At 43.0% G+C, this 26991-nt stretch overlaps 1 protein-coding gene across 2 annotated transcripts in view; it reads right to left on the reverse strand.

The window, feature by feature from the left end:
* Positions 1-9542, reverse strand: part of MRC2 (mannose receptor C type 2) — a 143550-nt gene extending 134008 nt beyond the window's left edge. For both annotated transcript variants that reach the window (XM_033918346.1, XM_033918345.1), the window contains exon 1: positions 9217-9542. In XM_033918346.1, the coding sequence (XP_033774237.1) occupies positions 9217-9313 (97 nt within the window). In that variant the 5' untranslated portion in view covers positions 9314-9542. The remainder of the gene's footprint in view (positions 1-9216) is intronic.
* Positions 9543-26991: the final 17449 nt, after the last annotated feature.

Genomic DNA, 26991 nt, shown 5'->3' on the forward strand with positions numbered 1-26991 from the left:
CTCTTTCATCTCTTTTCAAGGCTGAGGAACTCTAACCTCTTTAGGCTTTCTTCATTTGAGAGGAGTTCCATCTCCTTTATAATCTTGGTCGCTCTTTTTTGAACCTTTACTAGTGCTGCTACTGTATATCTTTTTTGAGATAAGGAGACCAGAACTTAGCACATATTTGCCAATTAAGTGTGCCAATCCCATGTGTAAATGTTAGTATTTTGTAAACACTGATACACAATTAGTACCTTCATTTATGCATAACTTATAAAATTACCCTTTAAATTCTTTAGGAAGCATAAGAACATACTGCCATATTGGGACAAACCAAAGGTCCATCAAGCCCAGTATCCTCCTGTTTCCAAAAGTGGCCTCTCCTGGCAAGATCCCAATAGAGTAAAAGATTTTATGCTGCTTATCCTAGAAATAAACAGCAGATTTTCCCAAGTCCATCTTAACAATGGCTTATGGACTTTTCTTTTAGGAAATTATCCAAACCTTTTTTAAACCCTGCTAAGCTAACTGCTTTTGCCACATTCACTGGCAATGAATTCCAGAGAAAATTATGCTGATAGCAAAAAAAACCGGTGGACTCACAAAACCACACTGCTGAGAAGGAGCATTCTGCAGGATTGCCATGACTGATCCCTTGTTTTCAAAGATCCTAAAGAGTGCCTAACTCATTTCCACCAGTGACTTTCTTAAATGGATTGCATTTTTAAGAGGGGGGGGTTGTTTTGTTTTTTTGGGGGGAGGGGAAAGTGATGCTTTTATTCTTCCTGTCTACCTTTTAATTATTCATTTTGTGTTTGCTTTTAACTACCAAAAGGAAGAAAGGAGCCCAAGACTAATTGGTATAGTGAGCATGTGATTATCCTGAGAGTGGTGTGGCTTTCCATGTTATTTCCCAGCTCACATTGAATGGCAACTAAGCTAAAGCATTCAGCTGACCATTGCTTAACCCTTTCAGGACCATAAGGATCGTAGGCCAATTTTTGTGGTTTTGACGACATTTTTATGGTAAAAAGGGCTTGCAGATGCCAAAAAATTGATTTTTTTTGTGAAATATCATTATTTTTATTTTAAAAAAATCACACTTCTGGCTTATGGACAGTGTGGTAAGTGAATCTTCTCGTCCATCTGGCAACGACGCTAATGAATGAATGTCGGAACCAGTTTGTTTACATAAAGGCAGTATCATATGGAATCCGTACATATCAAATTTAGAACTGTAGACTATCCCAATCAAAATGTATAGGATTTTAAAGTTATGGGACAAATATGTCCCTTGGTCCTGAAAGGGCTACGAGCATACCCCTGTAGCAGTATTCAGTGGCGTAGTAAGGGGGATGCGGGAGGGATGCAGTCTGCCCCGGGCGCAATCTTTGTAAGGGGTGCAGACACCCATCCTCCTCTCTGGCCCCCCCTGCTCCTTCCTGAACTCATGCATGCACCCCTTCCCTCGTACCTCTTTAATTTTCCCTGCGTGAGCAGCATTACGAACTTGCTGCCCACCTCAGTGTTCAAGTTTCAAGTTTATTAGGTGTTTTATATACCACCTATCAAGGTTTATCTAAGCGGTTTTACAATCAGGTACTCAAGCATTTTCCCTATCTGTCCCGGTGGGCTGACAATCTATCTAATGTACCTGGGGCTATGGAGGACTGAGTGACTTGCCCAGGGTCACAAGGAGCAGTGCGGGGTTTGAACCCACAACCCCAGGGTGCTGAGGCTGTAGATCCAACCACTGCTCCACACAACTCCTCTCTCTCTGATGTCACTTCGAGGCCCCGCGCCTAGGAAGTGAGGTCAGAGGGACAGCTGACACGATAAAGGCAGTAAGTTCGTGCTGTTGCTCACACCTGGAAAATTAAAAAAGGAATGGGGGAAGAAAAGGGGCACAAGCTGCAGGGGGGTGGGAAGGAGTAAGAGGGGTAAAGAAGAGGGCGAGGGAGGGGCACCACCACCCCAGGTGCCATTCACCCTTGCTACGCCACAGGCAGTATTGCACCCCTAAAGGCCCAGGGTCAGAGGTACAAGCTTTCCTCAGAAGAAATGGGGAGTTTGAAAGTTGATTCCAGTGAAACTTTAAAGATTGTAAAGCTTAGTAATAGATGTGGATGGACACATAGGAACCAGCTCTGTGAGTGCCAAGCACCCCCCATTATGAGTAAGCTCCTTCATCAAGAGATGGAAATAAGTAGTGAAATCATTAAATTTGCTGATGAAACAAAGTTGTTAGATCGCAAGAGGAATGTGAAAAATGACAAGAGGACCATTTAATTTGTACTAAATGGGTTAAAATATATTAATGGCGTACTTTAGGGAGAACAGATTAAAAAAAAAATATCTTCAGGCTTCAAACTTTTAGGTCCAACCTATCTAGTTTAAAGATGAAGAGCAGTTGGGCCTTCCAGGAATCATGGTAATAATATTCATGTGTGGAAGACTGGGTGTCAAAATGGCGGATGACATTTAATGTGAGCAAGTGCAAAGTGCATGTGGGATAGAGGAACTCTTAACTATAGCAGTGGTCTCCAACTCAAACCCTTTGCAGGGCCACATTTTGGATTTGTAGGTCCTTGGAGGGCCTCAGAAAAAAATAGTCAATGTCTTCTTAAAGAAATGACAATTTTGCATGAGGTAAAACTCTTTATAGTTTATAAACCTTTCCTTTCGGCTAAGTCTTAATAATAATATTGTCATTTATAGCTAAACAGACATATGATCAAGAAACTTTTATTTTACTTTTGTGATTATGATAAACATACCGAGGGCCTCAAAATAGTACCTGGCAGGGCTGCATGTGGCCCCCGGGCCGCGAGTTTGAGACCACTGAACTATATCTATGTGATGCTGGGTTCTATGTTAGGAGTCACTGCCCAGGAAAAGGATCTGGGAGTCATTGTTGAGGGTATGTTGAAACCCTCAGCTCAATGTGCAAATAGAATGTTAGGAATTATCAGGACAGGAATGAAAAACAAAGATGAAAATGTTAAAATGTCCTTGTATCGCTCTGTGGTACAGCCACACCTCCAATACCGTGTGCAATTCTGGTCACCGTATCTCAAAAAAGATATAGCAGAATTCGAAAAGTTACAGAGGCAGATTGTAATAATAAACACACAAAAATATCAAACGAAATGAGAATCAAACCCAGTTTACAATGCAACCCTTTTACATGCCTTTGAATAAATAACCAAACCTTCCATTGTTTTCAGATAGGAAGATACCACATCTATTAACCATGTATTCTCCCTGGAAATGTCCAGGCCAACTCTTGGTGTAAACCGCCTAGAGCTGAAAGGTATTGGCTGGATAGAAGACACCAATGTAATGTAATTCCTCTCAAAACCAGAGGAAGTTTGTTTTATAAACAGGGTCCAACATAGCTACAAACCTGCCATCCAATTTAATAACAGACATTGAAGGAAGCCAGAAAGGATAGGGTTACCGTATGTCTCCAGAAAAAGGAATATATATAATAGCAAGTGGAATATTAATAAGACACACCACCAAAAAATATTCCAATAGATGCTCACTGCTATGGAGAAAAATAGACTAGAGATAAGGATATGTAGTTATATGGAGAAAAGACCTCAGTTTCCTCTTAGAGAGGTCTCTATGTCTGCCGTACACAACTTAAAGCAGCATAGGAGAAAACATCCCTGGTCAGAAAAACTCCACTACATAGGACTACTAGTTAGAATCAAAAAAACTTATCTCTTAAGTTCACAATTCTCCAGGTGAGACAAGAATCCAGTTAGGTAACATAGGATTATCACATTAATCTTCATTCATTAAGACTCCCGACAGGCCCTGTTTCGCTACTCGCTGCATCAGGGGAAGTCTCTAAAAATGAAATTCAAATATGCATATAAGTATTCTTCCATTCATCTCAGTATTTTTAAAAAAGGAATAACACATCGTTACTCAATCATGATTGGTTAAACCTTAGATTCAGCCTTCTTTTTAAACCCTGCCCACAACGCCGAGCCGCCATTCTGTTTTAGAGAATCTGTAGAGCGGCAGCTAAAGTTACATGTAAGTAACGATGTGTTATTCCTTTTTTAAAAATACTGAGATGAATGGAAGAATACTTACATGCATATTTGAATTTCATTTTTAGAGACTTCTCCTGATGTAGTGGAGTTTTTCTGACCAGGGATGTTTTCTCCTATGCTGCTTTAAGTTGTGTACGGCAGACATAGAGACCTCTCTAAGAGGAAACTGAGGTCTTTTCTCCATATAACTACATATCCTTATCTCTAGTCTATTTTTCTCCATAGCAGTGAGCATCTATTGGAATATTTTTTGGTGGTGTTCCAGAAAAAGGAAGACAGATTGAGACATCCAGGTTTTACTTTCATTGAAAGCAGTGGAAATAAGGAGGACAGAGTGAGACATCTGGGTTTTACTTCCACTGAAAGCAGTGGAAGTAAAACCCGGATGACTCAATTCGTCTTCCTTTTTCTGGCCGTTTGGTGGAGGATGGGCAGGGGAGGGCTTCAATGGCTGGGAGGGTGTAGATGGGCTGGAGTAAGTCTTAACAGAAATTTCGGCAGTTGGAACCCAAGCATAGTACCGGGTAAAGCTTTGGATTCTTGCCCAGAAATAGCTAAGAAGAAAAAAAAATTAAAAAAAAATTTAAATTGAATCAGGTTGGGCAGACTGGATGGACCATTCGGGTCTTTATCTGCCGTCATCTACTATGTTACTATGGAGCTATATAGTAACCCTAAGAAAGGACCCATCTGGGCTGATCTCAATGGCTCTAATTTGATTCTGTAGAAGGCTCCTTTAATAATATTTATGAATCAAACACAAAACCTTACATTTCAGTCAGGCCTTCACTGGAAGCCAGTGGAGCTGCCATGACAACCGTATAACTACTACTACTGTTTATCATTTCTATAGCGCTGAAAGGCATATGCAGTGCTCTACATTCAATAGATGGTCCCTGCTCAAAAGAGCTTACAATCTAATTTGGACAAACAGACAAGACATATCAGGGGAGGTCAAAGTCAAACTTTCATCTTGACTTCCATTGCCCAAGATCAAATTCTTTTTTTTTTTTAAATGTTAAAGAGGAACTTATCCTATATGCACTGCACATGTATTCCTAACCAACAGCTTTGCTTTTTCATTTGCTGAGAAAACAGCAAAAAAAAACCAACCAACAAGCAAACAAACTCATGAGCAGGCACACAGCGGATGAACTGTCGGGGCACACAATGCAGTGATAGCTCTGTCAAGGAACATACACTGCACAGAAAACGCGTTGCACACTGATCCAAGAACAATGCTAGAGTACATGAATAAATTCATGGAAACCATTGGGAGAACGGTATAGAAAATAAAAATAAATTTATTTGGATGCATTAACCACCTTTATGAAGAGATTCACCCACGGAGGTGTACCGCATGTACAATTCAACATGAAACTTATAATTTTGTTAACAGCAAAACAGTAGTAAAAAGACCAAATACAGTGGTGCCTCACACAACGAACTTAATTGGTTCCAGGAGCAAGTTTGTTATGCGAAAAGTTCGTTATGGGAAACGCGTTTTCCCATAACAAGACATGTTAAAAAAAATGATTCGTTCTGCAGCATAAAATATGCTAAGATGACCTAAAAAAAGATAAATTTGTCAAAATGGTGAAAATGGTGGTCTTGCTGAGGCCAAACTCTTTGACGAGGTCACACTGTTTTACCCCACATTCACTCCTTCTAATTATTTCCCATTTCATTTCAACAGAAATCACCTTCCTGCTTTTTTTAGAAGCCATGATATATAAAAAATATTGAGTTTATCTTAAAAGGATGACTGTATACAGTGAGAGAGGGCAGAGTCTCAGCGGCAAAAACTGGGACTTAACTTTTCTTTTTTTTTTTTTTTTCTAGCATCGGGGAAGCGGCGAGAGTAGCTCCGCCCCCCCCCAACGCATCAGCAGTAGGCGCCGGACCCCTCCATAAAAGGAGGCGAGCCGACGGTCCGCCACTGCACAGGGAGCCAGGCGAAGGGCTGTGAGAGAGGGCAGTTAAGCGCAGTGAGTAACGCAGCTCGGGCGACTTCGTTGTGTGAAACGAAGTTCGTTGTATGAATCAAGACATGAAGTTCGTTGTGTGCAGCGTTCGCTGTGCGAGGCGTTCGTTATGCGAGGCACCACTGTATAAACATAAATGCAATGAATGAGGTAAACTCAAAATCTGCAAATTCAGTCTTAATAATAGGAGGACCATGAAACAGTTTCAAAAAGTTACTTATTTTAACAGTGCTGAAATTCGGGAAGGGGTAAAACGCGGACCTCACGGACCTGACGGACCTCGCGGATCTAAACCCGTACGGCCTTAAAAATCTGAGGTCCGTGTCGGTCCGTGTCCCTGCCGCTTGTAGTTTCTGTCGCTGACAGACCTTGATTGAGATTTGAGCGCTGACGGATCCGTCTCAGCATAGGGAGGGAAAAGTGTTAGGATCCGTCAGCGCTAAAAATCTCTTCGAGGTCTGTCAGAGCCAGAGACGAGTGCTGGAGTGGCAGAGCAGAAGCCAAGAGAGCGGGGACATAGGTTTTGGACGTGCGTTATGGAAAAGAAGTCTCCGAACTCCAGCTCTAGTCTCTGGCTCTGACAGACCTCGAAGAGATTTTTAGCGCTGACGGATCCTAACACTTTTCCCTCCCTATGCTGAGACGGATCCGTCAGCGCTCAAATCTCAATCAAGGTCTGTCAGCGACAGAAACTACAAGCGGCAGGGACACGGACCGACACAGACCTCAGATTTTTAAGGCCGTACGGGTTTAGATCCGCGAGGTCCGTCAGGTCCGTGAGGTCCGCGTTTTACCCCTTCCCCTGAAATTCAAATAGCAGAAATATAATACAATGTCAGCATAATATTTATGAAACACCTAATAAGCACACATCAGAACATTCAAATAACATAGATATGACGCTAATGCTTTTCTACAAAACAGCTGGTCAAATAGCCAAGGGGCCAAGTGTAGATAACAGATGGATGATAGAGTCCATTGGGATAAACAGATAGGTGGCTAAACTCAAGGTAAGTTGTTTATAGAATTCAGCAGTGGTGTAGCGAGGGTGAGAGACACCTAGAGTGGCAACGCCCTTTTCTCTGCCTCTCCATCCCCATCCGCTCCTTCCCTGCCCCCTCCTGCTGCGTGCATGTGCCCCTTCCCATCCCCCGTACCTCTTTAGCATTCTCATTGTGAGCAGCAACCCTAACCTTGCTGCTTGTGCCAGTGTTGTCTCTTCCTCTGACATCACTTCCTAGATGCGGGTCCAGGAAATGAAGTCAGGGGAAGAGCCAATGCCGGCATGAGCAGCAGGTCGGGGTTGCTGCTCGAACTTGGAATGTTGAAGAGCTACATGGGAAGGGAAGGGACACATGTGCGCTACAGTATAGGGGGGGGCCGGGAAGGAGCAGGGGGTGGAAAGGAGGACAGATGTTGGAACCCCCACCAAGACGGCACTTGACGCAGATTGTCCCTTACTATGCCACTGTACTTCAGCAGATATGAACTGATCTAGTTTCAAGTTTCTTTATTTTTGATATACCATCTATCAAAGCAAGTGTCTAAATGGTGTAGCAAGCTAGTCCAGATGCAGAATGAGTGTGTAGTCATTAGAGCAGTGATTCCCAACCCTGTCCTGGAGGAACACCAGGCCAATCCGGTTTTCAGGATAGCCCTAATGAATATGCATGAGAGAGATTTGCATATGATGGAAGTGATAGGCATGCAAATTTGCTTCATGCATATTCATTAGGGCTAGCCTGAAAACCCAATTGGCCTGGTGTTCCTCCAGGACAGGGTTGGGAACCACTGCATTAGAGCATAAGAATAGCCTTACCAGGTCAGACCAACGGTCCATCTGGCCCGGCAGCCCCTCTTCACGGTGGCCTGTCCAGGTCACTAGTACCCCATGTATTGAAGAATTAACAAATATCTTTTGCTCACATAAGGGGTTTGCAGCTCGGTTTTGTAATGGTATGCAGCCTGTGATTGGTTCTTTGGGAGCACTAAGAACAAAGAAAACTATCTTCCAATCTGCAAGTTACTGTTAGCATTTTTTAGAATGGTCTGTGGCACTATATTTAAAACTCACTAGGTCAAAACCTCAGGATTCATCCAGAAGAGGATGGGGATGGATTGATTTTCTTTAAATTTGTACTAAATGGGTTAAAATATATTAATGGCATACTTTAGGGAGCAAAGGGTAGTTAATATTGGGTTTTAATAGAGCATATATATTAAAATAATAGTTCTTTTGCCTTTTACAGAGACCTCTGGTGCTTTCCTGAAGAAGCCCCGAGTAACACACACGGGAGCGAAACGGAGTTCTTCCGTAGAGAGTCAAGAGAGTCAATAGAAAATCATAAGAGGAAGGAAAAGAATCCATAAGCTAAGTAGTTTGAAAAAGTATTTAATGGCAAATGAGTATTAAAGTAAAACAAATTATTGAAAGATTATTTAAACACAAGGAATATTAGCTAAAAATATGAAAATTAATCACTACAAAGTATAGAGAAAATAAACGGGATTGATGATAGCTCAATATATCATTCATTGGCCTTGAAGCATATCTCGGGCCTTTGAGTGGGAGCACTTGAGACCCCTGTTTTTCTCTTTAAGTAGTGAGTATTGACTTGTGTGACAGCGTTTTGTTTGTAAGGAGATAGTGCTATTCACAATATAAAATTAAGAGGAAGATACTTTAGGGAGAACAGATTAAAAAAAAAAAAAATCTTCAATCTTCAAACTTTTAGGTCCACCCCATCTAGTTTAAAGATGAAGAGCAGATGGACCCTCTCTCCTGGAATCAACACTAGTTGTTTGGGGACCCTTACCCAAATTTCTGTGTCCCATGGCATAAAGGGAAAGGCCCAACTAGAGAGGGCGATAAAGCAGATTCCTGTCTTCCTTAGTAGGATTTTTAGAAACCTCTTTTAACCTTTGCTTAGGCTCCCCTCCTCTTCTCTAAGTGAATTCAGAAAACATCTGGTTACATTCAGAAACTTTAAATTCTACTCCTTCTTTTCCTCCCTCCCCTCTCGCTCTCTGCTCCTAGTTCCTTTCACTGAAGAGCAGGTTTACTTTAGTTTCTCTCAAACCCCTCTGAGATCAGCTACATGTACCCACCAGCATCTCCCTGCCTAAGCCCCAACAGCAAACGTCCGGCAGAGCTGGCCAGAAGTGATGCAGTCTCTTACCTGGACGACCAGAGGCAAATCCCAGTCTCACCATGCCTAGACAGAGGAGGCATCGCAGCCATGGACAGAGGGTTGAAGACAGACTGCCAGAGCTCATAGCCACAAATGGGTTGGGGGGGGGGTGCTTAAGAGTCTTTGTTTTCCTTTCCTTTTAACTTTTGCTTTTATAAGTATCCTCTGTAAAGTTTGCTGGAGTTCCTTTTTTTACTTCAACTCGGAATGGAAGGATGAAAGAGCTCGGAGAAACAGAGAGGAGGGAAGGAAGGAAGGAAGAAAGCAAAGAAGGAGGAGGAGGAGCTGGGGAATGAAAGTCTTGTGTGTATGCGTGTGTGTGTTTGTTAGTTAATGCTCCAGAATGTGGATCAGACGTTGTGTCACCAGAGGGCTGGGCATTAACTGAGGGGGCTGACCTAAGGAGAAGAAGAAAGCTGCAGCTTTAAGTTTCAGACAGCTCTCTCGCTCCTCTCCCCCTTCCTCCCCTCTTCCTTCTTCTGCTTGGCCATGGAAAGGTTAGTTAGGCTTAACATGTAGAGAGGTTACAATGCATGTGAAAAAGTCATGATTCAACAAAATTAAATATAAAGCAATCAATAATAGCTTTTAAACTTGGCTAAATCAATACATGTCTTAACTAACTTTTGGCAGTTGACACGTCCTTCCTCAGCTCCAAAAAGAAATGGGGGTGCAGAAACCACAAAGGGTCACAAACGTATCTTTGGGGGTGTCAGTGGGTGCTGAGTAGCCCCAGTATTGAGCAAGCTCCATTTTGTCTCCAGGGAGAGTAATTTCTATTATGTTGGCATTCCCCACCCCCATCCCCCCATAATTTAGATATTCTGATGCGTTTGATCACAAATACAAGACACAGAGATAAAATCAAGAACTCTGATGAACTATCAAGTGTGTCCTCCTGGCATTCCTATGATGGGGGTGGGGGCAATGCTATGCTAATTTTTTTTTAATTTTTAATTGATTTTCTTAAACTTCAAAAGTGCAATACACAAATATATATCATATAATAAGTTAATAAAAGCACATTCAACTTACAAATATGCATAACCAACCATTTTCTCCCACCCAATGATTATTCAATAAAACACAGAAACATAGACTATCCCAATAACCTTACCCTATTCAGATTAAAAATATCCTCCCACCCCAGGTGGACATACTCAAAAGTCAAATTAGGACAGAAATAGCCCCCCTCTCCTTTCCTGGATGTGTATGAAAATAAACCAAAACTGACTCATAGTCAAAGACCTACTATAATGAGGTAATATATGATGTCAACGGCCTCCAAACCAGCTTAAATAAATTACTGTGCCCTAAACTATCAGCATTCATTTTTTCATATCTATAGCTGGAGCACAAATATGCCCACCAGAAAATAAATTTTTGAAAAAGGTTCCAGGGGTGATCTGGGAAATTACATACCATTAAGCCCGACTTCAGTTCTGGGCAAAATAGTGGAAGCTATTATAAAAAGTAAAATTACAGAACACATAGACAAATATGGCTTACTGGGACAGAGTCAGTATGAGTTCAGCAAAGGGAGGTCTTGCCTCACCAATTTAATTCATTTCTTTGAAGGTGTGAATAAACATTTGGATAAAGGTGAGCCGGTTGATGTAGTGTACAGTGGCATAGTAAGGGGAGGGGGGCGGGGGGGTCCGCCCCGGGTGCCATCTTGGTGAGGAAGCTGGCACTCCTCCTCTTCTCTGCCCCCACCACACGTGCACACCCATTCCCTACCCCATACCTCTTTTAACTTCCCTGAAACAAGCAGCATCAACAACTCACTGCCCATGTCAGATCTCTGATGTCACTTCCTTGTCCCATGCCTAGGAAGTGACATCAGAAGGAGAGTTGATATGGACAGTGAGTTGATGATGCTGCTCGTGTCGGGGATGTTAAAAGAGGTACGGGGTATAGAAAGGGTGTGTGCAATGGCAGGTAGGGATCAGAGAAGAGGGTGGAGAAGAGGCACCACCGCACTGGGCGCCTCTCACCCTCGCTATGCCACTGGTAGTGTATCTAGATTTTCAGAAACTTTTGACAAATTTCCTCATTGGAGACTGCTGAGAAAATTACAGAGTCATAGATAGAAGCCAATATTTAGTTGTGGATTAGGAATTGGTTATTGGACAGAAAATAGAGGGTAGGGTTAAATGGCCATTTTTCTCAATGGAGGAGGGTAAATAGTGGAGTGCAGCAGAGATCTGTACTGTAACATATTTATAAAAGATCTGGAAATTGGAATGACAAGTGAGGTAATTACATTTGCAGATGACACAAAACTATTCAAAGTTGTCAAAACATATGGGGATTGTGAAAATTTGCAGGAAGGTCTAAGGAAATTCGAAGACTACGTCCAAATGGAAGAATAAATTTAATGTGATGTACATCGGGAAGAATAATCCAAATCATAGTTACCCTATGCTAAATCCACTTTAGGAGTCAGCACCCAAGAAAAGGATCTGGGTGTTATTGTAGACACTAGGGGGGGCTCATGGTCAAAACTTTAAAATGTCTAAAATCTGCTATCTTATTATTTTTTTGATTCATTATGGAATTGTCAATTGGTGGAATCTCCAAGGGGGGTGATATTTGGTAAAGCTATGATTTGTGGAGTTTTTGGTCAGGGAAGAAGTATTCTAGTTCAAAAGGCATGTATGATTGGTCATAAATGCATTTTGCAATATTGGTTACAGAAAGATTCGCCTAGTTATTGGCATTGGAGGAATCAATTTCATCGTTTAATTTTATTTGAAGTTTGGGAGGTTCATATATTTCCTAGAAGAACTTGGTTATTTTTGAAAATTTGGGACCCCCTATATACAAAACTTATCCTCTAGAGCAAGAAGTATGATTCTTAATACTTTCCATTGAAGCTTTGGAATCGTTCTTTGCATTTTTAATACTTGGTAATTGATGTCACCTTTCATTCTAGGGTCAGGGTGAGAATAGGGGGATAATTGCTCAGGCAATGGGCCTGATGGGCCGCCGCGGGAGCGGACCGCTGGGCGAGATGGACCTCTGGTCTGCCTCAGCGGAGGCAACTTCTTATGTTCTTATGAAACATGGCATGAAGCTCCACAAGGAGCCACCGATATTAGCTCAGGAACAAAAACTATGAAGCACACACCATGAACACTTTCTGAAGTAGGTCTGAACCCATTTAACCCCCTCTCTTTTACGAACGCGTAGCACAAGTTTTAGCGCTGGCAGTGGCGGTAACTGCTCCGATGCTCATAGGAATTCTAAGAGCATCGAAGCAGTTACTGCCACTGCCAGCACTAAAACCCACGCTACGCGTTCTTATAAGAGAAGGTAAATAAATGTAATCCCTTAAACTCCTCCTACCTTCTACCCTCTCTTCTCCATTCTGATCCCCTACTTAAATTGCTGTATAGTCCATTCTTAACCTGTACTTAAATTGCCGTATAGTCTTTGTACTTAAACTACTGTATAGTTTTTGTATTGTCCAAATGTACTCTACTGTGAATGTTTGCTTGTAGGCCGTTCTGAGCTACTGGGAGGATGGGATAAAAATCTAAATAAAAAAAATAAATAAATGCTTCTCAACTTTCATTCCTACCAGACCACCTTGCCTTGGTCACACATGCAGAACACAGATAACCTCTATGCAAATACAAGACCACAAACAAAACCTTAAGATGCCAGACTCTGCATGCAGTACATGTAGAAAAACAAAAACTGTGGATTACAGATGTTCTGGAGAAATCAGTGTTCCCTCTAAGCTGCGCTGGCGTGCGCTGGCGCACAAAATATTGCCTCGCAGCGCACAATGTCACGTCACAGCGCACGGCGTACGGAGATGGCAGGCCGCGGCGAGAGGAGAATCGGGCGAGTTGGCGCTGGCGCCCGATATTTTTAGCGCACAGGGAAAAAATTTTGCTCACACCACCCGCCCGCTTAGAGGGAGCACTGCTGGAGATAATTTATTAAACACTGACCTATAAAACCATGAAAATTCAATTAAAAAAGTACAATGATAAAAAATACTGTGATAAAAATCCAACCGGACCAGAGGATCACCTTAGGAACTTATTACAAGATGTTGCACCAATTGAGGATGATGATTTGACAACACCAACTCTTCTTGAGAATTGGAAAGACATTATATCACTTAATAGAGAAGTACTTCCGGTGACGTCATGCGGTTGAGCAGACGCTGAGAGGCTCTGCTCCTGTCCTCGAGTCCCCTCTCACCTGCAAATTAGCCGCTCTTTGACCGGGTCGTGGTCTGTGGGTTTTGGAGGCCGTGCCTGCGAGTGTCCAGCTTCGCGGGGTGGTGTTCGGCGATCTATGGCAACTCGGCCGGTTCGCAAGAAACGAGAGCGCGGCAAGCCTCTGGATTCCAAGATGGCATCCAACCCCGCAAGCCCCAGCGTTCCTCTTGCCGCCATGTGGTCGGCCGAAATCCTGGCGGAGTTCATGGTGGCGGTCGAGTCTGCCATTGACAAGAAGCTCCAGCAGTTTTTTTATAAAATCGATGCGGCTCATGAGCGTTTGGACAGCATGAGCTTGAAGCTGGATGAGATCCAGAATCGTGTAAGCACCCTGGAGGATAGGGTCTCTCCACTGGAGTCTGGCCCGGCCCGGATGGCTAAGCAGTTGGCCCAGCTGATGGAGAAGGTGGATGACATTGAAAATCGAGCCCGCAGGAACAATCTTCGGTTGGTTGGGCTGCTGGAGCGGATTGTGGAGGCTGATCTGGTGGCATTTTTGGAACAATGGATCCCGGAGTCCCTGTCTCTGGATCCCCGTCTGGGCAAGTTGCGAGTGGAGCGTGCCCATCGCTTGGGGCCTAAGGGGGCTGATGGCGCGAGGCCTTGAGTGGTCATTTTTAAAATTCTGAACTTTGCCCACAAATCAGCCATCTTGCAGGCAGTCCGGGTGGGCAGTGGTCTGCAACATGAAAATTAAAAAATTCTGTGCTTCCAGGACTATTCATCTATGGTGGCGGTGCGCCAGAGGGAGTTCACCCCCATTTGCTCGGCCTTGTTTACCCATAAGGTTAAATTTTCCCTCTTGTATCCAGCATGCCTTCGGATCCAGCGGGAGGGCAGACATCAGACTTTTGATTCGCCTGCGGAGGCCCTTGCCTTCGTCAACACGTTGGGCATTGTAGTGGTCCCGCCTGCGGACACCCAACCACATCAAGGACCCCAGGACCTTTCTGTTGGGGATACTTGACTCTTGGTTTGCTTGATTTGTGGTTTGTGGTTTGCCGTGTGTGGCTGGTTTGTCTGGAAGACAGGTGGATGAGGTCTGGTTTCGGAGTGAGTGTGGTGGAGATTGACTGTTCGGTGTGGGTCGGTTGAGTTGCCTCAACTTTGTATTCCTGGGGCTGGCGGAGTGTTGGTTGGTAGTGGGCTGGTTCTATATACTGTTTCTGAAGGTTTGTTATGTGCATTGCTGTAAGGGGGAGAGGATTGGGATGTTTGCTGTGAAGTGTTTTTTTTTTCTGGGGTTTGTATTGGGATGGGAGTGGGGTGGAGGATCTTAGAGGTTAGGGCTGGGGTCTTGGGGGTTGGGGGGCGGGGTGGGGTATGCACTCCAGTGTCGGGGTAGTCTCTTTCAGGGGGGGCTTGGTGGTGTCTTTTTTGTTCAGTGGTTAGGGAGAGGTCCGGTGAGGGCTGGGCGCTGGACATGCCCATTTTCAATCTTGTATCCACTGTTTGTTTTATGGTGGTATGATACTGGGTGAGTCCACTCTACGGGCCTGCTCATGGAACGTGATGGGTATAAATTCACCTGTCAAACGCTCCAAAATATTACAGTCCAGGAGATAGTGAACATGATAAATTGGCTAAAGGTTGGATAAGGGAGGTCCACTCCTCCTCAGGCACTACTCATAGTGCCGGGTGGCGATCCTTTTAAGTAAATTCCTTCCTTTTATGTAATGTAATGTAATTTATTTCTTATATACCGCTACATCCGTTAGGTTCTAAGCGGTTTACAGAAAATATACATTAAGATTAGAAATAAGAAAGGTACTTGAAAAATTCCCTTACTGTCCCGAAGGCTCACAATCTAACTAAAGTACCTGGAGGGTAATAGAGAAGTGAAAAGTAGAGTTAGAGGAAAAATAAAAATAAAATAAACATTTTAACAAGACAGCATTGATCTAAATACTTTGGAAGGTAGAAGAGAGGAGAGAAAGGAATAGAAGCAGAAGGGGGAGCCGTTGAACAGTAGAATTCTGGAGAAATTAAATGATAGAAATAGAACAAAACAAAGACAAAAGGCAAAACAATAGATAAGATTAAAGATAAATCATAAGCTGGAAAGAAAAGTAAAATAAAACTTTGTCTTCAATCCACGGTTTCAGCGTCAGTGATGAAGTGGAGCAAGTAAGTTTAGGAGGAGCGATTGAAGTTTCCAGAAAGGGCTGTTTTACTGTTCATAAAGTGGTTAAGGACCCGGGGGGAGGTATCTGTTTTTACATCTGGAGGTACAAGGGATGGAGGTAGTGATTGCTAATATCTATGCCCCCAATGTTTATAATATGGACTTTTTTCAACAGCTTATGAGTTTGTGTGCCACCTTTCCGCAGCTCCCCATCCTGATGTTTGGTGATTTTAATGCGGTCCTTGACCCAGAGATGGATCGTCTCAGCGGGACTTCTTCCACTGACGATAGGCCTACGCGGGGCCTTACTCAGTTTTGCCAGGTGCTGGACTTGGTGGACGTCTGGCGACTTTATCATCCCTTAGATAAGGATTTCACACATGTTGCGCAGGCTCATCCTTCTATGTCTCGGATAGATTATATCTTGGTGTCTTCCTCTTTTCTCCCTAGGGTGTTTTGCGCAGAAATTGGCACCCTTTCTATTTCTGGCCATGCTTTAGTGTGGGTGGAACTCCAGGGTGTCCAGTTGGGATCTACACCTGGTCACTGGAGGTTCCCTAAATATCTTTACTGGGATAAGGGTTATAGAGAGTATATTGTACAGAAATGGGACCAATACCTGCTGGACAATGCTGCCTCTACTTCGGATTCAGTATTGTTGTGGGAGGCTGCTAAGGCGGTCCTTCGAGGGGAGACCATAGCATACGTGGCCAGGCAGCGGAAGGAACGTTCTCGGGAATTATTGTATTTGCATCGTGCGGTTGACATTTGTAAACATCGGTGGATTGCTTCAAGGAATCTGGTAGACAGAGAATCCCTTCAGGCTGCTAGGGTGGCGCTTCAGGTTAAGCTTTATGAACATACTTTAAAATCCTTCCAATATTCAAAACATAAATTCTATAGATATGGGAATCGGTCTGGTAAATTATTGTTCATCCTTGGCGGGGTCCCGAGTTTTGTAAAGGGATCTTGCAGCATAATTCCTTTGTCACCAATAGGGAGCGTCTCACTGATATTTTTTCTAGCCATTTTCGGGACTTCTTTTCTAGGAGAGCTTCCCCTCCGGGAGTGGTGGCTTCCTACTTGGCTTCCTTACAGTTGCCGTGGGTGTCGGAAGCTGAGGTGGCCTTGGAGATTCGGCAGGTTATTTGGGACTCTCCGCTTTCAAAGGCCCCAGGACCAATGGTCTCTCTTCTGAATTTTATAAAATATTGCAGGATCGTATAGTGGGTTCTTTGGAGGCATATTTTACTGGGGTGGAGGCTTCGGAGGCCTTCCCGGCTCATGTTAACAGGGCGCATATTGTGCTGATTCCCAAGCCTAACCAGAACCCGGCTTTTGTGGATTCATATCGTCCCATTTCTTTAATTAACTTTGAGCTTAAAATATTGGCTAAAATTCTGGCTAACCAGTTGGCGGGTTTTTTACCGGATTTGATTCATGCTGACCAGGTGGGGTTTATTCGGGGTAGACAGGCGGTTTGGAATGTCCGGTAGGTCATGGCAGCTTTGGACCATAGTGTGACCCATTCGATTCCCAGTCTCTTGATTAGTCTTGATGCTAGTAAAGCATTTGATTGCATGGACTGGGAGTATTTGTTCGCGATGCTTGAGGGCTATGGGTTGGGGGGCTCCTTGCTGACCATGGTCCGTTTGTTGTATCATCACCCTAGTTCGGCAGTATTGGTTAATGGTCTGGTTTCTAGTTATTTTCCAGTGGAGCGTGGCACACGTCAGGGTTGTCCTCTTTCCCCCTTATTATTTATTCTATCTTTGGAACCCCTCTTACGGCGGATTCGGGAGGATGGCTCTGTTTTTGGGTTGACTGTGGGGCGAGAGGAGGTCCGTTGTTTGGCCTTTGCAGACAATATTTTGTTGTGTTAACCCAACCGGGTCGGTCTCTTCCTAGGGTGTTGCAATTGGTTGGTGATCATGGTGGGGTGTCTGGTTTGGAGTTAAATTTGGATAAGTCTGAGGCTTTGGCTGTTGGTGGGTATGCTTATGAAGATTGGTCGATCCCGTTCCCCCTGCGAAAGGTGGCACACAAACTTAAATACTTGGGAGTATACATCACTGGCAATCTGTCCCGGGCCTATAAAGAAAATTTCACAGTGCTCTTGAACAGGTTCTGGGATCTTTTGAGTCTTTGGACTCGGTTTTCATTGTCCCTACGGGGTCGCATTGTTCTTTACAAAATGGTGTTGTTTCCTAAGTGGGTATATGTGATGCAAACTTTTCCATTGTATATGACTAATAAGGATGTTAATATGTTTCACACTGTCTTATGTAAATTTCTTTGGAATAATAGGAAACCTAGACTGACTTTTGCTCAATTGTCTCTCCCTGTGGGATGGGGCGGACTGGCACTCCCGAACCTGAGGAGAATCAACATAGCCTGCCTTCTTCGGCACTTGGTGGACTGGATTAAGAACACTCAGTTTTATACGCCTGTTACTCTTGAACAGCAGTTGATGGCTCCTACTCACCTGATGTACTATCTTCATGCTAAGTGCCCACACCGGATTTTTCCTACTAGGTCTCATCCTCTGCTGCGTTCCATGAGACAATATTGGCAATGGTTGTGCAAACGTATGCATTTACCTTTCACCTCTACGATTCTGTTGCCCTTAAGGGGTAATCGAGACCTGGATCATGACGCTTCTAAATTATACTTACAACGTTGGAGTGCTCGAGGACTATGCTATGTGCGCGATGTGGTGTCGGAGGAGGGTGTGCCTCGCTCTTTTCAGGATCTGCAGGCGACGGGTCTCTTGGAGGCTCGGGACTGGCTTTTCTACCACCAGGTGTCTCATTATCTCCGCTCGTTGGATGCTGCTACTTTGAATGAAGACAAGGCAAATATGGTGTGTGAGACTCTGACTCTGTCCCGCCTGACTCGGATTAGTTTATCCTTTCATCAAGTCAGTTTGGGCTGCTTCGTGGCCCCTTGGGACCCAGAGGTGGTGGCAGCTGTGTGGAATTAGGATCTCCCCCCCCGTCTGAGTGTATTACGGGCTCCGGAATTCATCTTCTTATGAAACATCTTCCTCGGATGACTCGTTCCGTGGTCCTGCAGGAGCAACACTTCAAGTTTCTACTGCAGCTGCGTGTCTCTCCATTCCGGGCCTATGTTTCTGGATATGCTTCTCATACTCAGTGTCCTCGGTGCCAGTCCAAACCTGCAGGCCTCCTTCATATGTTTTAGTCTTGTGACCACATTCAAACATTCTGGACCTTTGTAGCTCTGTATCTGCAGTCTGCTTTGCGTAAGCAGATTCCCTTGAGAGCAGATGTTCTGCTTTTTTCTCAGAGGATCCGTTTGGGACTGTCCAGAGGGGGCAACCTGTTATTACAAAAGGCCTCTTTGTTGGCCCGGAAGTGTATTCTTTTGCTGTGGCGCCAAGCTGAAGTGCCAACCCTTACTATGTGGAGGAATGAACTGTTTACTCTTTTGAAATTTGAATACCTGGATGTTCGGAGGGGTGGTCCTGGGGCTTGGAGGAAATTCAGGAGAATCTGGGCTCCAATTTGGGAGGGATTGTCCCCTAGAGCTCGCAGTTCTTTATTGAACTTTTGACACTGGAGTGCTGGGGGTGGGGGTGGAGGTTGGGGTGGGGAGGTGGGGAGGGGGGTTCAGTTGGGTGGGTTAGGTTTCCGTGGGTTTTCGTGAAGGAATGACACGTAAGACCCGATTGTTTCAGCATTTTCTCTTGTCAGTGGTTGTCGGTGTGTGATGATCTGTATTTCAAAAACTTAATAAAAATGATTCTTCAAAAAAAAAAAAAATAGAGAAGTGATTCCATTATACTTTTTTACTCGAATACTGTAAGAAACAGATGATCCCCCGTGGTCTACGTATCATGAAAGTGGCCTTTCTTGTGCTGCAGTACATGTAGAACACCAGAGAAATAGAAAGAAATGAATTTCTTCCTGAACAGTGCAAAATATAGACAGCAAATGCAAATTCTCAAAACTAACACATTTCTCCTTTGCTGTTTGATATTGTTCTGGAACCCTTGCTTTTGGCTATTCAACAGACAAAGGAGATACAGGGTATTCCTTATGCAGGTCGGGAATATAAAGTCTCTGCTTATGCAGATGATATTTTGCTTCATTTGAGGAACCCTGAAATTACCATTCCTTATTTATTAGATTTGATTGAAAGATTTGGAAAATTTTCTGGTTATAAAATTAATTTAAGTAAATCAGAAGTTCTTCCGTTAAATGTCCACTGCCCAAAAGGTTTATTTGACACGTTTCCTTTTCTTTGGAAAGAGAAGGGTATAAAATATCTAGGTATTTGGATTCAAAGAACATTGGAAGAATCGAAGAAGGTAAATGAAAAATCTATATTGCTTAAAGTCTCAGATATGTGTGAGCAATGGAACCCATTACATTTGGCTTGGTTGGGGAGAGTTCCGACAGTAAAGATGATGATTCTGCCTGTGGTTTGCTACCGATTGGGCATGTTACCTATGTTTTTTCAGGGATCTTTTTACAAGAAATTAAATAGAATTCTTGCCAAATTTATTTGGCTGGGGAAAACAACGAGAATTGCTTTAGTAACCTTACAAAAATCAATTGCGGAGGGAGGGGTAAATTTTCCAAATTTTTATAGGTACCATCAAGCCTATATTATGTGTCAGGCTATGTACTGGATCCTCCCGGATCTCATGGAAAGTCTCCTGGATTGGTTATGGTTGGAATGGCAGCTCCTTCTTATAGAACTTGCTTCTCTGGTGCTACAAAAAAATTTATTTGAAGCTCAAGGCGATTTTTATCTTCAAACCCACGGGGTAGCCATGGGCACAGCTTTTGAAGAAAAGTTTCTGTATGTATCCACGTGGATGGCCTCTGTTTCCTTATGGCTGCGTTATATTGATAACATCTTCTTAATTTGGTCTGATTCCTTGGAAAAATTTTATGACTTTTTAAATTGGCTTAATGCTTTGGACATGCATTTGAAATTTTCGGCTGTGATTGACAGACAAAAAAATCACCTATTTGGACACTGTGGTTACTAAGTCAGCTCAGAAATTGTCCACCTCAGTCCACAGGAAACCACTGACCGTAATACTTACTTCCATTATTCTAGTTGTCACCCCTCTAGACTGAAGCAGTCCTTACCCATTAGCCAATTTTTAAGAATTTGGTGGATCTGTTCTACTACCTCTGAGTTCAAGACCCAAACCAAGTTATTAATGCATCGCTTCAAGGACAGGGGCTACCCTGATTAGGTTATCAAACGTGCTTATCATAGAGCTCGATATGCTAACCTTGAGCTATTGTTGGATCCTCATAATAGTACTAATATTGATCGTCAAGTATGTGTCATTTCCTTTTCTGACCAAGCTCAAACAGTGGCCAGCATTATTCATAAACATTGGCATATTCTAGGCATTCATGACAGTTTTAGAGAATTGCCTAGAATTGCTTATTCTCGTCCCAAAAATTTGGGCAATTTATTGAGCCTATCATATGTCAACAATCCTCATTCTCATTTCCTCCTGGCGCGGTTTTTCCGTTTGTGTGACAGTTTTGGATAAGTATTGCTCATTTTTGGATATGTTTTTCCCTTTTTGGTATGGTTTTTGATTTTGTTTGTGATTTTGTGCGTGCTTTTTGAGGGGGTTTGGCTGGCAGGGTTTGTGTGGGGGTCGCTCAGGTTGTTTGTGTTGAGTTTCATTTACTCACTTTGATTGTTGATTGGTTTGATTCTTGCACACACAGGGCGCTCGATGATGGTGTGCGGGTGGAGGCTTATCGCCTTGACCCAGAAGTGAAGTGTCGGAGCTGTGCTCCTATCACTGAGGGTTCACACTGAGAGCGCCCTATAACATTATACAGTGTGACATGCTTTTTGACATGTTACGCTGTATTTGGCTTATAAATTGTGAGCCAAGTTTGGCACTTTGAGCTTCCCCCCACGCAGACCTTGATGTGACTTGGTTGCCTTCCTTGTTTTTTCTACTTTAGGATTTGTTTGGCAAATTAGGAGTGTGTTGTTGTTGAGCCCTAATGAATATGCATGAGAGAGATTTGCATATAATGAAAGTGACAGACATGCAAATCTGCTCCATGCATATTCATTAGGGCTATCCAGAAAACCCGATTGGCCTGGTGGTCCTCCAGAACAGGGTTGGGGATCACTGCTCTATATGATCTGGCTTAATCCAGCAAAATACATAAAGAGAATATTATGCTTTTCCTTAATATTAATCTGTAGTGTTTTTCTGGCCTTGGCTGCAATCCATAGTCACTTTGTTTATATTTGTGTACCACCTTTTCATAAGTTTCTATTGGGTGTGGCCTTAACTATCACATATGCATCTAACTAGATTTATCCAGAATCACATGGAAAGGAGGCATCACTTATGTAGAAAAAATCTACAACATTCAAATTTTTTCTTACACACTATTCATTACAGTACGGTATATCATAGCGCCCCCACCTGGCTACTGCCAGTGCCATTCTACACGGGGCAAACTGCCACACTTCTCCCGACAGGTGTCCTCCTGTTTTGCCGATCCATTGAGCTATGTCAGAGGAATTTCAGTCTTTAATGTAATGTAATGTAATGTAATTTATTTCTTATATACCGCTACATCCGTTAGGTTCTAAGCGGTTTGAAGAAAATATACATTAAGATTATAAATGAGAAGTAAGAAGGTACTTAAAAAATTCCCTTACTGTCCCGAAGGCTCACAATCTAACTAAAGTACCTGGAAATTAATAAAGAAGAGAAAATAAAGATGGTTGAAAAAAGAAAAATTCTATGTGAATTTATAGGATGGAAATTAAACTGACAGTGAAGAACTGTATGAAAAATACATATGGAATTCAGTTAGAGATCTCCAAAAAACGTGGAACGCAGTTTGCAAAGATGGCCCTTGTGGAGAAAAACAGACCTTTTAACACCCAGATTTACAAACTGTGGGTGAATATATGAGTTAAATCCCTAGTCCATAAGGCTGCCTGAAAAGATAGCAATTGTTCCTGCAAAACAGGAGGACCCTTGTCGGGAGAAGTGTGGCGGTTTGCCCCGGTGGTGTGGAAGATGACTGGACATTTCTCTATAAGTGAATTTGGTTCCGGGACAGTACTTTAAAGTTACTACATTTTTGTAGCTGTTGTAGGCATCCCGTTTACCCAATTGTTGCCATCATCTTTCAAGTTTATGATTGATGAACTGAGAATAATAGGCAAGATGTGAATGATTTATAGTTTTGGTGTGTGGAGTTTGTTTTTTTTTTAAGACCCATGATGATATGGGTTCCAAAAGGGTACCTTTGTAGGTCCAAGAACGAATGTATTGAGGTCTGTTTTCCTTCACATTGTCCTTTATTATTTACTAAGTCTTAGTTATGTGTGTTGAATAGTGTTCCAATTATACTTAACAACAGCATGTTTTTCATTTGGTATAGACTGTTTGAATATCATTATAGCAACTTCTCAGCCCATTAGTATACGTGTGTAAAACATGCAGGCTATTCCTGTCAGGTAGGAGGATGAGTCTTCTGTCAAGTTAACTACAAACAACTTTGCTTCATTAACTGCATCAAAGAACTGAATCTGGCCCACATGGAAAACTCTCAGCTTTGCAGGCTGGAGTAGTGCAAACCTTACTTTCTTGGCAAACAATGCTGTATACACTGGGGCAAAAGCTCAGAGTTGTGCTTAGACACTGGTTGCGTAATCTTGAAAGCAAAATATTTGTGTATTATTGGATGACAACTGATTACCAAATCTGAGAGCTTGCCGGATGACTTGCTGGTGTGAGTAGTTCTGAATCCTGAAGACCACTACTCTAGGCCAGATCTCTGTCGGACATTTGGGCCCAAGCTGATGCGCACACTCAATCTAGAATGAGTGCAACTGCTCCCCAAGCTGCAGGGACTGAGGGATCCAAGTCTCCAGGAAACCCAGTAGCTCCCTCTCTGTTATGGACTCTGGTAGGCCAATTAAGCATAAGTTATTGTGTTTGGAGTGGTTTTCCAAGTCAGTCTTCCGCTCCAGATTTGCCATTTGCTTTTTCAAGCTGGATTAGGTTTGCATTGGCCTCTCACACCTGATCTCATTCTAGAATTGCAATGTCTAAACTATCATATAATTGAAGGCTGCCTCTACTGCTGTAGATCTCAGCTATGATTTCTGAAGTCCACGCTAAGCACACTGAAGGACTCAAAGGGCTGGAAGTGGCAGCCATCTTGGGTTCCATAGTGTGCAGATTTTTGGCTTTGCACTGGGATTTTGTTGTCATTACCACCAGAAATAAGCCACCTGATGTAGGTATTTAGATCTCTGATGTTTTAGCAAGAGTCTCTAGATCTTTTGGTGTGCCAAAATGTGCAGGTGGTTCACGGAAAAAGGCTAGAAAGGGTAGGGGACAGAGGAGCTCTGAAGGTCAGTTTCTGCTATATCTGTGATTTATATTTAAACAAATATTTAAAAATTAAAAAAAATGCAAGCCACTTCATTTCTCAAAAAGGCATTTTAATATTCATGTTTTGTTTTGTTTTTTTTTCCAATTGGTTGGATAATCAGAACAGTTAGGCCTAGCATTAAGTTAAAATTTATACACATTTTTCAAGTAAATGAACAGTATGGAAAAAATCCCTACTTATTAAAAGTGAAACCCATATTAACAAAGGCTTTCCCATTCAGGGGTGGAGGTTCTTCAATCAGCTACCAAATTTAGCAGCAGAAATGGTTAACACTGTCAGCATGCCCTCTGATTGGGCCACAAAGCAGCAAGAAGCTAATCTGACACAAGTGTAATTTAGTAATTTAAAAAGAAAAAAAGTGTCCAAAGGAATTAGGACACTTACACAACACATGCATTTTCATGTTTGGGAAGGATAGCCTCCCCCCAACACACAGGCTATGAGGACTATTTTTTTTTATTTTTTACATCAACAGATAAGAATCAATGAGGGGGTGGAATGAGGGTGGGTTTAGACTTGGTTCAAATTTGGAACCAGACTTCCACAAATAGAGCTGTTGAGGTGCTAGTGCTACTGGATGCAGTATTACAAAGTGAGTAAAGTAGCATGATTAACTGCACTGAAAAAGCTAGATCTGATCTGAAAGTAATTTCTTCTGAAATCTGCTGCTTTTTTGAATGTCATGTACCTAGCTGCACTATGCCATTCAATCAAGTTTATAAAAGGAACTGCCTCAAAACTGGGGGCCCAGGAAGCAGCTAGAGTACTTATTGAGGAGGGAATGGCACTTTCTTTGTGTAGTAGACCAAACTCCAAACTATGCCCTCTTCTCCTTCAGAGGATGAAGAAGCACAACATAGCCAAGGGTGACCATATAATCTAGTTTAAGGCCCAAGATGATCAGGATGAAAAGTCACTTAAGCAAGAACAGACTTCCCCAATATACAGTACTTAATATTTCTCATCACATATGATGGTTAATGGACCAATATAAGGAAGTCCACATAGCTACATGAAACTGCAGTTGCCCTCGGAGTAAGGGCCCAGGACGTTTGTTTCACTTTACAACCTTGTCCATGAATAATGGAGAAAAGGCTGTGACAAAGAATGACAATTGTAGGAAGGAGGCAAAAAAAGCTCCCACATATACTGTAACGCTCTGGGACAGCTGTACTAAATATTGTGGGTTTATTTTTATTTTTTCTGATGGAACAGCAGTACAGTGGCTCTTCCTCAATCCTCTCCCCCCTGAGAACCTTAATAAGACCAGACAGCTAGCAATCTAATCTCTTTGATACACGTTTCCCTACAGATTTTCTGTTCATTCTGAAAAAGTTTACAGTAAAGTCCTAGGAAATGTAGTCAGTTAAAAAAGTTCCAATTCTTAATTCATGCATAAAGGATGGTGTATTATAAAGATGTAGCTACCGCAGGTTAAAATCTAAACAGCTTTGGCTGAATTACTGCTGACAGTTCTGGGGGGTGGGGGCCAATACTTAAAAGGCTGCACTTATCTCCCTTCTAAATGCTGCCCAGTACAGTTGGCAGGATGCATGCCTCCAATAATCTGAAGGTCAGGCTAGTAATGTTTTCAGCCAATATAATTAAGCGTCTTGCAATTCCATTAATCAAATTAACTGAATTGGGAATTGCTGTGGTTGTCTCATTTAGACTAATCTGCATTTTTGACCTCCATCCATCTTTAAACTTCTGCTTCCTGCCACGTATGGAAATTGTGGAAGATTCCAAGCTGGCTGCCACATGTTCTCACTAGGTCTCTCCCCACCCCTCCCCCAATCTCCTGCAAGGCCTCTGCTTAGAATAGCTGGTATGTGTCCCACTTTGCAGCAAATCTAAGCATCAGCACAGTTTAACAGTGGGAATATGCCCTCCCACCAAAACCCGTTCCAAAATATGCTTCTCATGCAGCACTTATCTCCTGCTGTCAAATCTATAGACAGCTTCAAGATCAGCCTTTCTAATTCTCATGCTAATCACAATGAAAACTATAGCTCTTTTAATATTTTCAATGGCTGTTTCAGATTTAACATTTCAGAAAATGGGGGGAGTTTAGGTTTATTTAGACAGGCTTGAGATCATTTACTTCTACATTTATCATACAACAAAGAAATTAAATAGAGTCTAGGGAAGTCTCATGTTCATAGAGTTAGAACTGCAATACTTCAGGAAGGGAGGAGAGTCTATTTTCTGTAAATATATTTAAAAGCAATTCAGCTATAAATGACTGTAGTTGAAGTTTTTATATAGAGTTTAAGAAATATACAATGTTTATAGCATGGATAATAAGCAAGTCATGATTCAGCAGCCAGCAATCTCTGTCCACTGCACAGCTGCTGAAATATTCCAAGGGCCTACTGCAATTACAGTGGAACCTTGGTTTACGAGCATAATTCGTTCCAGAAGCATGCTCGTAAACCAAAATACTCGTATATCAAAGCGAGTTTCCCCATAGGAACTAAGGGAAACTCGCTTGATTCGTTCCCACCCACCACCATCCCCCGAGGCCAGCGGCGCTGCTCTACCCCCCAAAAACCGGCATTGCTCCCCCCGCTCATGAAGGCCCCCACACGTGATCCGCCATCCCCCCCGCTCGTGTCGCCCCCCCCCGCATGATCCACCATCCCCCCGCTCTTGGCGCCCCCCCCCGCGATCCGGCATCCCATAGGCACCCACCCACCCACCCGATCACATTCCTTACTTCAATTTGGCACCGGCACCAACGCACAGGACAATGCCAGTGCCGGTGCCTGAAGATCTGCCTTCTTCTTTGCACTGGGCCTTGAGCATCTGCTGGGCTTTGAGCATCTGCGCATGCTCAAGGCCTTCAGGTTCCCGTTCTTTCTGAGTTTCTCGGAGATCCGAGAATCAAGGAGAGAACGGGAATCCGAAGGCCTTGAGCATGCGCAGATGCTCAAAGCCCAGTGCAAAGAAG

Source organism: Geotrypetes seraphini, chromosome 13, assembly GCF_902459505.1.
Source record: "Geotrypetes seraphini chromosome 13, aGeoSer1.1, whole genome shotgun sequence".
Taxonomy (NCBI): Eukaryota; Metazoa; Chordata; class Amphibia; order Gymnophiona; family Dermophiidae; genus Geotrypetes; species Geotrypetes seraphini.